We start from the raw sequence: 14,226 nt of genomic DNA, 5'->3' as shown, positions 1-14,226 counted from the left end.
GCGAAGACCTGTGGCCCATGACATTGGAGTGAGGGCATTTAACAAGCCCTTCTCTGTCCCTTGCACAAGAGAGGAAGGAAAGAAAGAAACCTTCCAGTATGGAGCCGTTGTGTCTTCCTGCCTTTCTGCCCTGAATTGCAAGACTGGTGACACCAGGAAGGCAAGTAACCTTGCTTGTGCTAGAAGTTTGCATGTAGTTGGTGATGTACGACTGGAAAAGCTGTCTGTCATTGCCTCCCATATTCTCTAATCATCCACAGAGTATGTTTGGCCCCGTACAACCCACTTCTGCTTCAGGTAGAGTGAAGGGAACCTCCTGTGCTCTCCCGTACTCTGTGGAAATGCCTATGATGTCTTTCCTCAAATCCATAGCCCTGTCTTGTCTGAAAGACAGCTGCTATCAGCAACCCCCTGTGCCCTGCTGTGCACAGAGTCCCTTGGGAAATGCACTCTGCATCAACACTTGTGACCATACTGTGCTGACAGCAGAAGCAAGGTGGGGACAAAAAATTGTACCAGGGAGGGTAGGCAGCATCCATACCATGGGATCAGAGAGAGCAGGCTGCAGAAGACCTCGGAGCCTTTGAACAGACTCTCAGTATAGGTGCTGAGTGCAGGACTAGCGTGGCCACTGGTAAAATGCATGTTAGGGTGTGTGGGGATGCTTGGGAAGAAGAAAGAGAGATCTGGATGTGTACTTGCCTCCACCATGTTCCTGCTGATGTTCTCAGACCGCGTGTTCTTGTGAAGAGGTCTGGTGTCTCATGGAAAGCTTTCCAAGCTTTTTGCAGAGCCGGTTATTGAGTTAGGGTGTGGGATCAGAGAAGAAGTGTTTGGTAGCCTTGAGGATGAAGAAGGAGCAGTTGGGTATCCCCAACACTGAGCTTTGGTGCTGTGGTGTGGCAGAGGGAGTACACTTAGTGTATGTTAAGGAGGAATGTCTCTGCTTCTCAAGCATCCTTCTCTTGTTGATTGCAGGTTGCTGGAGGGTTTCCAGATAAAGTGTGCTAGGGCAATGAACATATGAATTTCTCTTGATGTTGAACTGTAGAGTCTAAAATCTTCAAGGTGTCCAAGGTGACTGGGAAGTTTATACCAAAATTTGATGGAGTTAGGTATTAGGTTACACAATGGATATGGTGACTCCTGTCACAGAACATTCTTTTTAAGTCTGTCCTTGTATTTTTGGGTTGCATGAAAACATGCCCTATTCATGATGAGATTCCTTAAAGTGAGGCCCTGGAGGGCAAAAGGATGGCATCATCTGTCAGGGTGGGACACTGCTCATCAGTGGCTGTATCATCTGCCAATGCTGATGTGTCATTTCCCCTGGAAACATTGTAACCTACTAATACTGTCACTTGAAAGGAGACTGGGTGGCTGCATGGGGACATCATGAGCAGGGAAATGAAAAAGCAGTGTTGCAGGGAACATAGGCAGTGTCTTCATTTACTTAATTATGATGTTTTGCATGCAAGATGAGCTTGCTGATGAACACATGACAGGCACAAAGGGTGCCTCTTGGCCTGGGGTGGTCTGGACCAGTATAAAAGCTGGTCCAGCTGCAGGCTCCCTCATCCACTTCTCTTACCTTCTCCTCCTTGGTGAACAAGGTGAGCTGCAACCATCTTTGCCTGTTTCTTGTCTTTCTCTTTTTCCCCCTATGTCCTCTGGCCTCATCTGAGTCTTTGTCTCCGTGTCCTTGCTCCTCGATCCTGCTCCCAGCATCCCTGTTCTCTTTGCCACATTGTGGGGAGGTGGGAAAAAAATCTTCGCCTCTTTGTAGGGAACCTGTGGGGACCAGGTCAGGAAATCCTCTCTCCCTCCCTATGCAGCCTGTCCCTGCTCCCCAGCCTGTGCCTTTTCTCTTGCTAAGGACGCTGTCTGGCTGCACCTCACATGCTGCCTGTGCTTTCCCTGCCCTCTCTCCCAGGTGAACCTCCATCCCGCAGCCATGTCCTGCTACGACCTGTGCCGTCCCTGTGGCCCAACCCCTCTTGCCAACAGCTGCAACGAGCCCTGTGTCAGGCAGTGCCAGGACTCCCGGGTGATCATTGAACCATCTCCTGTGGTGGTGACCCTGCCCGGACCCATCCTCAGCTCCTTCCCCCAGAACACCGCTGTGGGATCCTCCACCTCCGCTGCTGTTGGCAGCATCCTGAGTGAGCAGGGAGTGCCCATCAACTCCGGGGGCTTCAGCCTCTCTGGCCTTGGTGGCCGTTCCTACAGCAGAAGGTACCTGCCCTGCTAAAGCCGGACTGGACATCCAGAGCTGCATTGACCAGGAAGCCCAAAGCCAGGTGCCGGACTGAGGACGGAGCTGCTGGCCAGGGTTTCCAGATGGGCTGAGCACCATCTTACCTTCCTGTAAAGGAGGGCAGGAATCATGGTGCCAGCCTGTGCTGTCTGGAAACTCGGCCAACTGATGTCGTCTTCTTCTCCTGCTTTCTTCTCTGCACCATGAGTCCCTGTTGTCTGCTGCTGTCCTGCACCACCGGCACATCCTGCATCAAGTTGAGAGGGTTCCTTCTCATCATCCTCTCCTCGTGTGTAGGAGGAAGACGTGTGTCCCATTGCTGTGAAGGGGTGTCTGTCAGCTGCCCTTGTAGCAGCCTACACCAGGCCCCTTCCCCCATGCCCTGCTTTGTTTCATTCTTTAGACTCATTAAAAGTTATGACGCATTGTAATTTGAGTCTCCTTCTGTTCCTTCTCTCTTCGGCTGTGCAGCCAAGCTGACTGGAGGGAAATGTGATGCAATGGAGGGGAAGAGGGCAAATGAATAAGGGGCCACGGTGGACCCTCCTCATGCTTGTAGAAGCTTAGTGCCCTCAAGGTCCGTGGTCTTTGGAAGAGACATGTGGCAGTTTTGGATGTGTGGTATTGTCTTCGTATGAGACACGTGGCCTGAGCTTCCCCAAGGGACATGTAAGCAACAAGTGATGTTGTATACTGACTTCCAGTTGATGAGGCAAGCCATTGATGGGCTGGAAGACATTTCTGTGCTGTCTAACACCCACCTGGCCAAGGCTCTGATTGCATGTTACCATTCAGAATGCATCCTTCACTTCTCCCCTCCAAGGACTTCTTCCAAACCCTGGGTTTTGTGGGAGTCCCAAATGAGTTGAAGGGCCATGTGGCAGCCAGCTCCACTGTCTAAAAGGAAATATTGTTCTGAATTTCAATGTTGTTCTCATTTCCTCCCTTCTGTGACCTGTTCCTCCAGTCGGAATGCTTTGCTCCTGGCCTTACTGTCCTTCTTCTGACAGAGCCAAAGGCTACACTTGTGCACTATCCTTGGTTTAGAAATATGTTTTCGCCAGATACTATTTCTTGTCTTGGCTGTATTAAAGGTATCTTTCAAAATTCTCCCATGCCTTTATCTGCTGGGAGACTCTGTAGATATGTACTCTCATCTATGACTGTAAGCCATGCTGAGCCTTCAGCAAAACAACATTGAGATTGAACCAGGGAAGGAAAGCAACACCCTCAGTACGTGCTCTGAGGGAGCAGGGTGTATGAGGATGCTTGAGCATTTACATAGACCCTTACTATGGGGGGTAAGTTGGGAGAATAGACAGATGGTAGGAAATGACTTCTTGCATTTCAGGTTTTGCTTACAGAAGGGTTTTAAGTGGAAGTGCCATGGATAGGAAACTGGTGTGTAGCATTGTTTGAGGGTAATGAAAACTTTTGTGTTTGAAGGAAATCCTTCCATTACATTCCAGTCTGCCATGTACAGACACACCGGGGATTTCTTCCGCAGACATATTTGGTTAAACATCTCCTGATGACCAAAAAGCTCCCTTTGTCTTCCTGAATGAGGAATTTGTCCTGGAGATCTGTGATTAGAGATTTGCCTGTCTCTGTTGGAGTCCCAGCCTAATTGGGGAAGGAGTTTTGTCCACCCCTCGCAATGAGGACACAGATGGGTTGTTGAGAGGAGGGAAGGTGGTGCCCCAAGCAGAGCTGTCATTCCTGTTGGAGACATTCAGCTCCTCTTCTGCTCCAGGAAATGCATGGACAGCATTGAATCCTTTCCTTGCTCTCCAGGCTGTCTTTGCTGGCACCACCAGTCCTCGCTTGTGGGGCGTTTTATATGTTGCATGGAAATCTTGCAGACTGTTTGGAAGTGTGTGTGCTGTCCCGTCAGTCCATAAGGGCCTAAGCAGAGGCTGAGTTATGGAAGTGGGAAATGGAAGAAGGAAGAGTTTTGAAGGAAGAAGTCATTCTTGTTAGGGAGTGGTTACTGAAAGTTAACAGCTGTGGTTAATTAATACTTACTTGTGGGAAAGCATTAAAATTCTTTCTGAAACATTCTTTTTCTGGTGACTGGGGACCTCTAGACAATGCTAAAAGAAGTGAGAAGGAAAACCAGACAGGCTAATGTATTCTAAGGGCAATGTGAGATATAAAAGAAAGTTCAAAAGCTCAACAGCATAGACACCTTGATGAAAAACTGATGATTAAGAAAATTTGAAAAGCCTTGGAGGCACAGAGAGCAGTGGATTTGGCCAGTCCCTGAAAAAAAAAGAAACTCTGCCCTTTAATTCTAGGTTTATAATGAAAAAAACAGCATTCATTAGACCAAAGGCCAAAGGCATGCCTCAGGAGAGTAAGGTGATGACATCACCAGAAAATACAGCACCACTCCACCCAGTTGGCTGAAAGATCTGCCTGAATTTTGTTGTAAATTCCACCAGAAACATTTAGGCCTCTAATACTGTCACTTGAAAGGAGCTTGTGTGGCTGAGTGGTCACATCAAGAACAGGGAAATGAAAAGGCAGCATTTCAGGGAATGGAAACAAGCATCCCATTTATATCACTGGGAGGCTTAGTATGAAATAAGAGCTTGTTGGGTAAGCACGTCATATGTGTGAAGGGTGTCTCTGGGCCTGGGGCACTCTAGACCTGTATAAAAGCCAGTCCAACTGCAGGCTGCCTCATCCACTTCTACCTTCTCCTCCTTGGCGAACAAGGTGAACAGCAACTGCCTTTGCTTCACTATCCTCTTTAACTTGTTGTCCTCTTTTTCTCTCGAACTTAACTGAGCCTTTTTCTGATGTAACTTTTGGTGATAGCCGTGCTCCTCAATCCTTCTCCCAGCATCTTTGTCCGTCTTATTCTCCACAGGGAATAGATGACAGACGGTTTGGGCTCTCTTGTCAGGAAGACTTTGTGCACCATGGCTCCTAGGGCTCTCTTCCTCCCTGTGAAGCATGTCCATTCTCCTCAACCTGTGCCTTCTCTCTTGCTGAAGATACTGTCCAGCTGCAATTCACATGCTGCCTGTGCTCTTTCCCTGCCCTCTCTCCCAGGTGAACCTCCATCCCGCAGCCATGTCCTGCTACGACCTGTGCCAGCCCTGTGGCCCAACCCCTCTGGCCAACAGCTGCAACGAGCCCTGTGTCAGGCAGTGCCAGGACTCCCGGGTGGTGATCCAGCCCTCTCCTGTGGTGGTGACCCTGCCCGGACCCATCCTCAGCTCCTTCCCCCAGAACACCGCTGTGGGATCCTCCACCTCCGCTGCTGTTGGCAGCATCCTGAGTGAGCAGGGAGTGCCCATCAACTCCGGGGGCTTCAACCTCTCTGGCCTTGGTGGCCGTTCCTACAGCAGAAGGTACCTGCCCTGCTAAAGCCGGACTGGACGTCCAGAGCTGCATCGACCAGGAAGCCCAAAGCCAGGTGCTGGACTGAAGATGGAGCTGCTGGCCAGGGTTTCCAGATGGGATGAGCACCTTACTGCCCTCCTGCAGGGGAGGGAGGGAATCAAGGTGCCAGCCTGTGCTGTCTGGAAACACGGCCAACTGATGTCTTCTTCTCCTGCTTTCTTCTCTGCACCATGAGTCTCTTTTATCTCCTGTTGTTCTGTGTTGTGACTCATCCTGAAGCAAGGTGCAAGGGGTCATGCGCATCTTCCTCTCCCCATGTGTATGAGAGGAGGACATGTTTCCTATTACTGTGAAGGGGTGCCTGACTGTCAGCTGCCCTTGTAGCTGCCTGCACCAGGTTCTGTCCACCATGCCCTACTTTGTTTCATTCTTTAGACTCATTAAAGTTTTTGCTGCATTGTAATTTGAGTCTCCTAATGTTCCTTCCCTCTTGGGATGCCCATCTAAGCTGCCCAGGGGGAAAAGTGATGCTATTTATGATGTCATTGATTAGTATCTTTCTTGGGGGATCCAGAGGGTGGGAGTCCCACTGAAATAATCATGTGGTGGAGACTGTACATGTCTACATGTGATAATGCCATTCAAAGTCATCCACATCCCTTTGTCTTGAACAGTAGTGTGTTGTGTCTCTCAGCAAACCAAACTGATGCTTTCCATGGCACCAAGATGAGTGCGATGTGTGACAGATGCCCGAAGTGTTGAAGCTCTTCATTCCTGACCCCAGAAGATCTCTTTGTGCCCCTCAGTCACCTTTTCTGAACTATTCAGCCATGTTGGCTGATTCTTCCACATCGCAGCCTGAGTTCAGGAACAAAACACTCAGTAGCCCTGATGAACCCTCACTGGGCATCTCTCACTCCTCCTTCTCCCCTTTGATACTCTGTCCTGGGCCACAGCCCTTTCTTTAGCTTGGTGGCGGGAGTGTAAGCCTCCTGTTGCTTTGCAGATTTGCTTATGCCTGATCATGAGTCCTCATGACCTGGAACCTAAGTTGCCCAAGGATTTCTGAGACTTTTCTTGGGTCTGTGTGGGAGTTATGGCTCTGGTCAGCAATGAGTGGGCTCTGTTGGGCCAGGTTATCCTCACTGGATCTGCTCCTGATGTGTGGACTGAGTGCGCTGCTTGTTGTCAGTTCTGCTCCATCACCACGAAGCTGGTGGTTGAACTGGCCTCTGGGCAGCACCCATCTGTGCATTTTCTTTGCTCAAGTACTGTGCAATGACGCCATTGTTAATGAGGCTTATGCCCTCCTGGCCTTGTAATCTTGCTTATCTCCTGGGTCCCATCCTGCAGGGACCAGCTGGCTCTCACTGAGCCCTGGCAACATTTCTGTTTGTATGGACTTTTACTGTCATCCTCAGGTTAAAGCAGTGCTCCTTCTAAGCTCTCCTCATGATCTAAAATGAGGAATTTGCCCTGGGCATCTCTGATTAGGGAGTTGCCTGTCTCTGCTGCTGTCCCAGCCTAATTGTGGAAGTTTTGTCCATCCTGTGCAATGAGGACCCAGATGTGGTGTCAGAGGAGGGCAGGTGGTGCCCCAAGCAGGGCTATCATTCCTCTTGGGGACACTGAGTTTCCCTTCATCTCCAAAAAATGCAGTGTACAGCACTGAATCCTTCCCCTGGTATGCATCTCTGGGGAGATTCTGAGATCTGCAGCTCTCCAGGCTGTCTTGGCTGCCACTGCAGGACCTCACTTGCTTGTGGGGAGGTTTATATGTTACATGCAAATCTTGCTGCCTGTTTGGAAGTGTGTGTGGTGTCCTGTCAGTATGTTGAGCCAAAGCAGAATTGGAGGCATAGACCATGGGCAAAAGGAGGAAAGGAAATGTATTTAGTGCCCAGCATGCGCCTTTGTTTGTGGGGCACATCCCAGTATAACTGGAGGGCTGAGGCAACACTTGGTTGTGGCAGAGCAATGTCCTTCTTTCTGAAACATGCCTGTGCTGACCGGAGACCTCTAGATGCTGCTGTTAGAGGTGAGAAGGAAAACAGACATGCTTATTTGTCTGGAGACGGATGCTTGATATCCCAGAAGGGCCATAATTCAAATGCAGAGCTGATATGCTTGGAAAACTGCTGCCTGAGCCAGCCAGAGCTGCTTAATATGGAAAGCTGAGGATGTGGCTGGTTGTAAAATAAGAACCTGGGTGGAAGTTTGGCCTTTATTGATAGGTTTGGAAGGAAATAAAGTCCCCTATGTTAAAAGGAAACCTCAAATCAAGTCCCAGGATGGTGAAAGTCTGACATCACCTCGTGAGGGTGGTCATCTTGATCTCAATGCCTTGATGATCTTGCTTCACTTCTGTGTCATTTCCCCAGAAACATTTTAGCCTCTAATGCTGTTGCCTGAAAGGAGCCTGTGTGGCTGAGTGGTCATGTCAGGAACAGGGAAATGAAAAGGCAGAGTTGCAGGGAACATAAGCAGCGTCCCCATTTCTTTAATTGTGATGCTTTGCATGCAAGATGAGCTTGTTGGTAAACACGTTACATGCACAAAAGGTGGCTCTGGGCCTGGGGCAGTCTGGATCTGTATAAAAGCCAGTCCAACTTTAGGCTCCTCATCCACTTCTCTTGCCTTCTCCTCTTTGGTGAACAGGTGAGGTACAACCTCCTTTGCCTCTCTCTTCCTTTCTCTTGCTCTCCTGTTTGGCTTCTGAAGTTGTTAGAGCATCTTCTGACACTGGCTAGTTTTTGTGACTCTCAGCTCCTTGCCACTACTATGGGAGGTGGGAGAAGACCTTGCGTTTCTTTGCAGGGAATCCTTGGGAACTGGGGCACTTTCATCTCTCTTCCTCCCTATGCAGCTTGTCCCTGCTCCCCAGCCTGTGCCTTTTCTCTTCCCGAGAACACTGTCTGGCTGCACCTCACATGCTGCCTGTGCTTTCCCTGCCCTCTCTCCCAGGTGAACCTCCATCCCGCAGCCATGTCCTGCTACGACCTGTGCCAGCCCTGTGGCCCAACCCCTCTGGCCAACAGCTGCAACGAGCCCTGTGTCAGGCAGTGCCAGGATTCCCGGGTGGTGATCCAGCCCTCTCCTGTGGTGGTGACCCTGCCCGGACCCATCCTCAGCTCCTTCCCCCAGAACACCGCTGTGGGATCCTCCACCTCCGCTGCTGTTGGCAGCATCCTGAGTGAGCAGGGAGTGCCCATCAACTCCGGGGGCTTCAACCTCTCTGGCCTTGGTGGCCGTTCCTACAGCAGAAGGTACCTGCCCTGCTAAAGCCGGACTGGACGTTCAGTGAGTGCATCGACCAGGAAGCCCAAAGCCAGGTGCTGGACTGAGGACGGAGCTGCTGGCCAGGGTTTCCAGATGGGCTGAGTACCATCTTGACCACCTACATGAGAGGGAGGGAATCAAGGTGCCAGCCTGTTCTGTCTGGAAACACAGCCAACTTATGTCGTCTTCTTCAGCTGCTTTCTTCTGTGCCTCATGAGTCCCTCTTGTCTCTTGCTGTTCTGTGCCCTGGGTTCATCCTGAATCAAGCTGAGAGGCTCCTCGTCATTCTCTCCCCATGCGTGTGGAAGGAAAACTTGTGTCTTAATGCTGTAAAGGCCTGTCTGACTGTCAGCTGCCCTTGTAGCAGCCTGCACAGGTCCCTTTCACCATGCACTGCACTGTTTCATTCTTTAGACTCATTAAAATTTATGCTGCATTGTAATTTGAGTCTCCTTGCGTTCCTTCCCTCTTGGGATGCCCAGCTAAGCTGTCCTGGGTGAAAGATGATGCTATGCATCGTAATGACATAGCTAAATGTGTGATGTTGAATAAGTACCTTGGTGGATTCTGCTGGTAGTTGCACCTAAATGATCACCAGGTAGGGACTGCCTTTTTCATGTGACAAAGGCATCCAAAAGCACCCACATCACTTTGGCCTGAATACCAGACTTCTTGTGTCTCTTGTGAAAACTCAGTGATGCTCCCCATGGCTCCAAGATGAGTGTGGTGTGCAAAAAATTGCCAAAGAGGTGTATTCCTTTACTTCTCTCCCCAGACCATCTCTCTGTATGCCTAGACCTCCTTCTGTAGTTCTCAGTGATACTAGCCAAGGTGCAGAATCACATTTGGCAGTTCACATGACCAGTGATACACATGAAACTGAAGTAAGGGCACTTAAGAATAACTCTATCTGTCCCTTTTCAACTAGTGAAAGGAAACAAACATTCCATGATGCAGCTACTGTGTCTTTCTACCTTTCTGCCCTGAACTGCAAGACCAGTGACATCAGGGAGGGAAGTAACTTTGCTCATGTGTGGGGTTGGCATGTAGCTGTTGTGATAAATTGCACTGGGACATGGTGGTTGGTCCTGCTGGACACGACAAGCTGCCTATAACTTCCTCCTCTATACTTCAGTGTTCTACAGGTGATATTTTGACCCATGTCCTCCTGTCCTGCTTCAGGTAGAGTGTTGGGCACCTGCAATGCTCTATCCTACACTGTAGAAATCCCTGCACTGCATTTCCAGACAGGTAAAGCCCTGTCTTCCTTGAAAGACAGCCGCTGTCACCAGCCCCCCTGTACCCTGCGGTGCAGGAAGGCCCCTGGGAAAGGCACTCTGCATCTACAGTCCTGAGCTGTGCTGAGTTGACAGCAGAAGACAGGGAGGGTGAAAAGATCATACGAGGCAGAGATGGCAGCATCTGCAGCATGGGATCAGAAAGAGCAGGGCGTGGCAGAGCATGGGAGCCTTTGGGCAGACCTTCACCACGTGTACTGACTGCGAGACACTCAAGGTGTGCCAGAAGACTACCTGTGGATTTTCTGGGGCAGGGATGTGGTTAAAAGGAGCATCAGAATAAAAGAGAGATTTTGCACTGATACCATGAATGTAAGCTTCCTTGCTTGAAGGAGGAATTCCTCCCCCACCATTGTTGTGATAGTTGGAGCCGGTGTCCTGAGTCCCAGGTGCACAGAAGACTTCCTCTTCTCACAAATCAGTGGCCTGAATTCAGGAACAAGACTCAGTGCCCTTCATGAGCCTCACCTGGAGGCTCTCACTACTCCCCTCTGACCCAGGGCTCTATTTAAGGTCTGTCCTGAGCCCTTAGATCTTTCTTCAGGTTGGTGGCAGGAGTGTAAGCCTCCTGTTGCTTCATAGATTTGCTTATCCCATTGATTTCTGAGACTTTTCTTGGTCTGCGTGGGATTTATTGCTCTGGTCAGCAATGAGTGGGATCCATCATTAGATCTGGTCCTGATGGGTGGACTGAGTGTGCTGCTGTTGTCAGTCCTGTTCCATCACCACAAAGTTGGAGGCTGAGCTGGCCTCTGGGCTGCGCCTGCCTGCTGTGTCTGCGTTTCCTTCCTCAGGTAATGTGCATGGTGATTATTCGTCTTTTACTTCTGTGTCATTTCACCTAGAAATATTTATGTTTCTGATACTATTGCTTGAAAGTAGCTTGTCTGGCTGAATGGACAGGTCATGAATGGGGAAATGAGAAGGCAGCATTGCAGAGAACATAAGCAGCGTCCCCATTTCTTTAATTGTGATACTTTGCATGCAAGATGAGCTTGTTGGTAAACACATGACATGCACAAAGGGTGGCTCTGGGCCTGGGGCAGTCTGGATCTGTATAAAAGCCAGTCCAACTTTAGGCTCCTCATCCACTTCTCTTGCCTTCTCCTCTTTGGTGAACAGGTGAGTTACAACCTCCTTTGCCTCACTCTTCTCCTTCTCTTGTTCTCTACTTTGTCTTCTGACTGAGGTATAGCTTCTTCTGACATGCTTGCTCCTTTAGCATTTTTGTGACTCTCAGCTCCTTGCCACCACCATGGAAGGTAGGAGAAGACCTTGGGTTTCTTTGCAGGGAATCCTTGGGAACTGGGGCACTTTCATCTCTCTTCCTCCCTATGCAGCTTGTCCCTGCTCCCCAGCCTGTGCCTTTTCTCTTCCCGAGAACACTGTCCGGCTGCACCTCACATGCTGCCTGTGCTTTCCCTGCCCTCTCTCCCAGGTGAACCTCCATCCCACAGCCATGTCCTGCTACGACCTGTGCCAGCCCTGTGGCCCAACCCCTCTGGCCAACAGCTGCAACGAGCCCTGTGTCAGGCAGTGCCAGGACTCCCGGGTGGTGATCCAGCCCTCTCCTGTGGTGGTGACCCTGCCCGGACCCATCCTCAGCTCCTTCCCCCAGAACACCGCTGTGGGATCCTCCACCTCCGCTGCTGTTGGCAGCATCCTGAGTGAGCAGGGAGTGCCCATCAACTCCGGGGGCTTCAACCTCTCTGGCCTTGGTGGCCGTTCCTACAGCAGAAGGTACCTGCCCTGCTAAAGCCGGGCTGGACGTCCAGAGCTGCATCGAGCAAAGCCAGGTGCCGGAATGAGGACTTCTCTGCTGGCCAGGGTTTCTGGAGGGGTTGATCACTGTCTTGCCCTTCTGCAAGGGAGGGGGGGAAGCACAGTGCCAGCCTGTGCTGTCTGGAAACACGGCCAACTGGTGTCTTTTTCTTCTTCTGTCTTGTTCTCCACATCATGAGTCTCTGTTTTGTCATGCTGTCCTGTACCACGAGTTCATTCTGAAACAAGCTGAGAGGCTCATCAGCTTCACCCAGTGTGTGTAGGACAAAGACATGCATCCAATTGCTGTGAAGTGGTGTCTGTCAGCTGCCCTTGTAGCAGCCCACATCAGGTCCTGTCCTCCATGCCCTTCTTTGTTTCATGTTTCAATTTCATTAAAATTTATGCTGCATTGTAATTTAAGACTCCTCATGTTCCTTTCCTTGTGGGTTACCCAGACAAGATGTCCAGGGGGAAATGTGATGCAATGGAGGGGAAGAGGTTGAGTGAAAAAGGGGCCATGGTGGACCTGTCTTTTGTGTAGAATCTGAATAACTTAAAGGGATACAATCATTGAAACAGACATGGTTCAGTTGAAGTGTGTGGATTTGCCTGGGTATAGTAAGATTGGCTAGGATCTCCCCCCAGGGACATCTGAACAACAAGGGAATTTGGATAATGGCTTCCAGTTGATTAAGCAATCCATTAACTTGCTGGGAGATGTTTCTGTGCAGGCTAACACCCACCTGGCCAAGGCTCTGATTGCGTGCTGCCACTCAGAATATGTCCTTCCCTTCTCTCATCCAAACTCTTCTTCCAAACCTTGGAACTGGACAGAGACCTGAAGGACATGCAGGGACATGTAGCAGCCAGGTCAAGTGCATAAAGGGAGATGTGAGTGCTTGGCTAGGTTTTGTCACAAGAGGGATCAGTTGAGCATGGGTGTGTAAAATGGATAGGGGAGTGGGACTGACACACAGGGATGGTCCTCTGTCACCTGAAAGGGAATTTTTGTGTCAGCAACACATCTGGGTAAATCTGATGAGGTCTAGAAGGGAGTAGGAAAAACATTTTACCCCCCACTGGAGCAGTCTTGTGGTCAGAAGCATTTCAGTGTTGTGGAGTCCTTCTGCGTGTGTCACTGTGTCCTGAAGGGATGCCAGTCTGGAGCAGATGTGCAGTAACTCCTAGTGAACTACCACTCAGCTGCTGAGCAGGCTGTGTCAGGAGAGGTCCCAAACAGTGATCCTTTTGTCCCTCAAACAAGACCTCAAAATGTGGAGACTGAGGGACCTGTACCCTCCCAGTTCAGTTCTTAGGCCCTCCATCCCATGCCCTTGTCCTGCAGAGGCAATGCTTTGCTTCTGTGAGTCTGACAATGCTTCCAGTAGAGAAGAAGGCAACTCCGTGCCGTGCTCCTCCAACAGTCCTTGCACAGACGTGTGGACCATGTCTGCTGCTGAGCAGGGCTGGGTGTCCTGTGGATAGTGTGCCGAGCATTTGGTCATGCCGGGTGTGCCAGCAGTCTGGATGGCCAAGGCAGAAGTTGTGGCAAAGACAGGGACAGGAAGAGGGACGTGTATGGATTGGCCAGCATGTGCCTTGGACACTGGGCTACCTTGTTCACTGGGCTGCCTCCAGCTTCACCAGAGGTGTTCAGCAGAGAGTGCTGGGAGGGGAACAGCCTTCGTGCCTAACCAGTAGTACTCTGCTGCTTAAGGCAGCTAGGGATGAAGGAGAGAAAGCAGATGGCAAAAAGAGCCTAGCAAGCTTATGTTGAGGGCAAACATCAATCTAAGAGAGAGTCTAAAACCCAAAAGCAGAGGTGCCCAGCCTAGAAAGGGGGTACCTACTACAGTGTGAGTGAGCACCGCATGAGGGAGAGCGACTGATGGCGTTGACCCTTGCATGGGTATGTCCAGGTCGAAGCCTCAGGTTTAGGAGGAGACCTGCCTCGTTTGTCAGGAAACACTTTGAAATGAGCCCCTGGAGGGCAGGAGTCTGGCATCACCTTGTGAGGCAGAACACTCCTCATCACTGGCTGCAGCATCACCCTATGTTGAGCAGTCACTTGCCTGGAAACATTTTGGCCTCTAATACTGTCACTTGAAAGGAGCCTGTGTGGCTGAGTGGACACGTCAGGAACAGGGAAATGAAAAGGCAGCATTGCAGGGAACATAAGCAGCGTCCCCATTTCTTTAATTGTGATGCTTTGCATGCAAGATGAGCTTGTTGGTAAACACATGACATGCACAAAGGGTGGCTCTGGGCCTGGGG

General features: G+C 50.3%; 4 protein-coding genes across 4 annotated transcripts; all 4 read left to right on the top strand.

The window, feature by feature from the left end:
• Positions 1-1,504: 1,504 nt before the first annotated feature.
• On the top strand, positions 1,505-2,251 carry LOC309450227 (feather beta keratin; the record flags this gene model as incomplete). Its single annotated transcript, XM_082072959.1, has 2 exons — positions 1,505-1,613; positions 1,934-2,251. Exon 2 carries the CDS (start codon positions 1,955-1,957, stop codon positions 2,249-2,251), a length of 297 nt encoding a protein of 98 aa, XP_081929085.1. The 5' UTR covers positions 1,505-1,613; positions 1,934-1,954.
• A 3,087-nt stretch (positions 2,252-5,338) lies between these two features.
• On the top strand, positions 5,339-5,635 carry LOC309450236 (feather keratin B-4; the record flags this gene model as incomplete). The annotated part of the gene is made up of 1 exon (XM_082072968.1): positions 5,339-5,635. The coding sequence occupies one exon, from the start codon at positions 5,339-5,341 to the stop codon at positions 5,633-5,635; it is 297 nt and encodes a 98-aa protein (XP_081929094.1).
• A 2,961-nt stretch (positions 5,636-8,596) lies between these two features.
• On the top strand, positions 8,597-8,893 carry LOC309450235 (feather keratin B-4; the record flags this gene model as incomplete). Its single annotated transcript, XM_082072967.1, has 1 exon — positions 8,597-8,893. The coding sequence occupies one exon, from the start codon at positions 8,597-8,599 to the stop codon at positions 8,891-8,893; it is 297 nt and encodes a 98-aa protein (XP_081929093.1).
• A 2,754-nt stretch (positions 8,894-11,647) lies between these two features.
• LOC309450234 (feather keratin B-4) lies at positions 11,648-11,944 on the top strand (the record flags this gene model as incomplete). Its single annotated transcript, XM_082072966.1, has 1 exon — positions 11,648-11,944. The coding sequence occupies one exon, from the start codon at positions 11,648-11,650 to the stop codon at positions 11,942-11,944; it is 297 nt and encodes a 98-aa protein (XP_081929092.1).
• Positions 11,945-14,226: the final 2,282 nt, after the last annotated feature.

This window comes from Streptopelia decaocto (genome assembly GCF_964273445.1).
Source record: "Streptopelia decaocto genome assembly, chromosome: 26".
Taxonomy (NCBI): domain Eukaryota; kingdom Metazoa; phylum Chordata; class Aves; order Columbiformes; family Columbidae; genus Streptopelia; species Streptopelia decaocto.
This window is presented reverse-complemented; position numbering and strand designations above follow the sequence as displayed.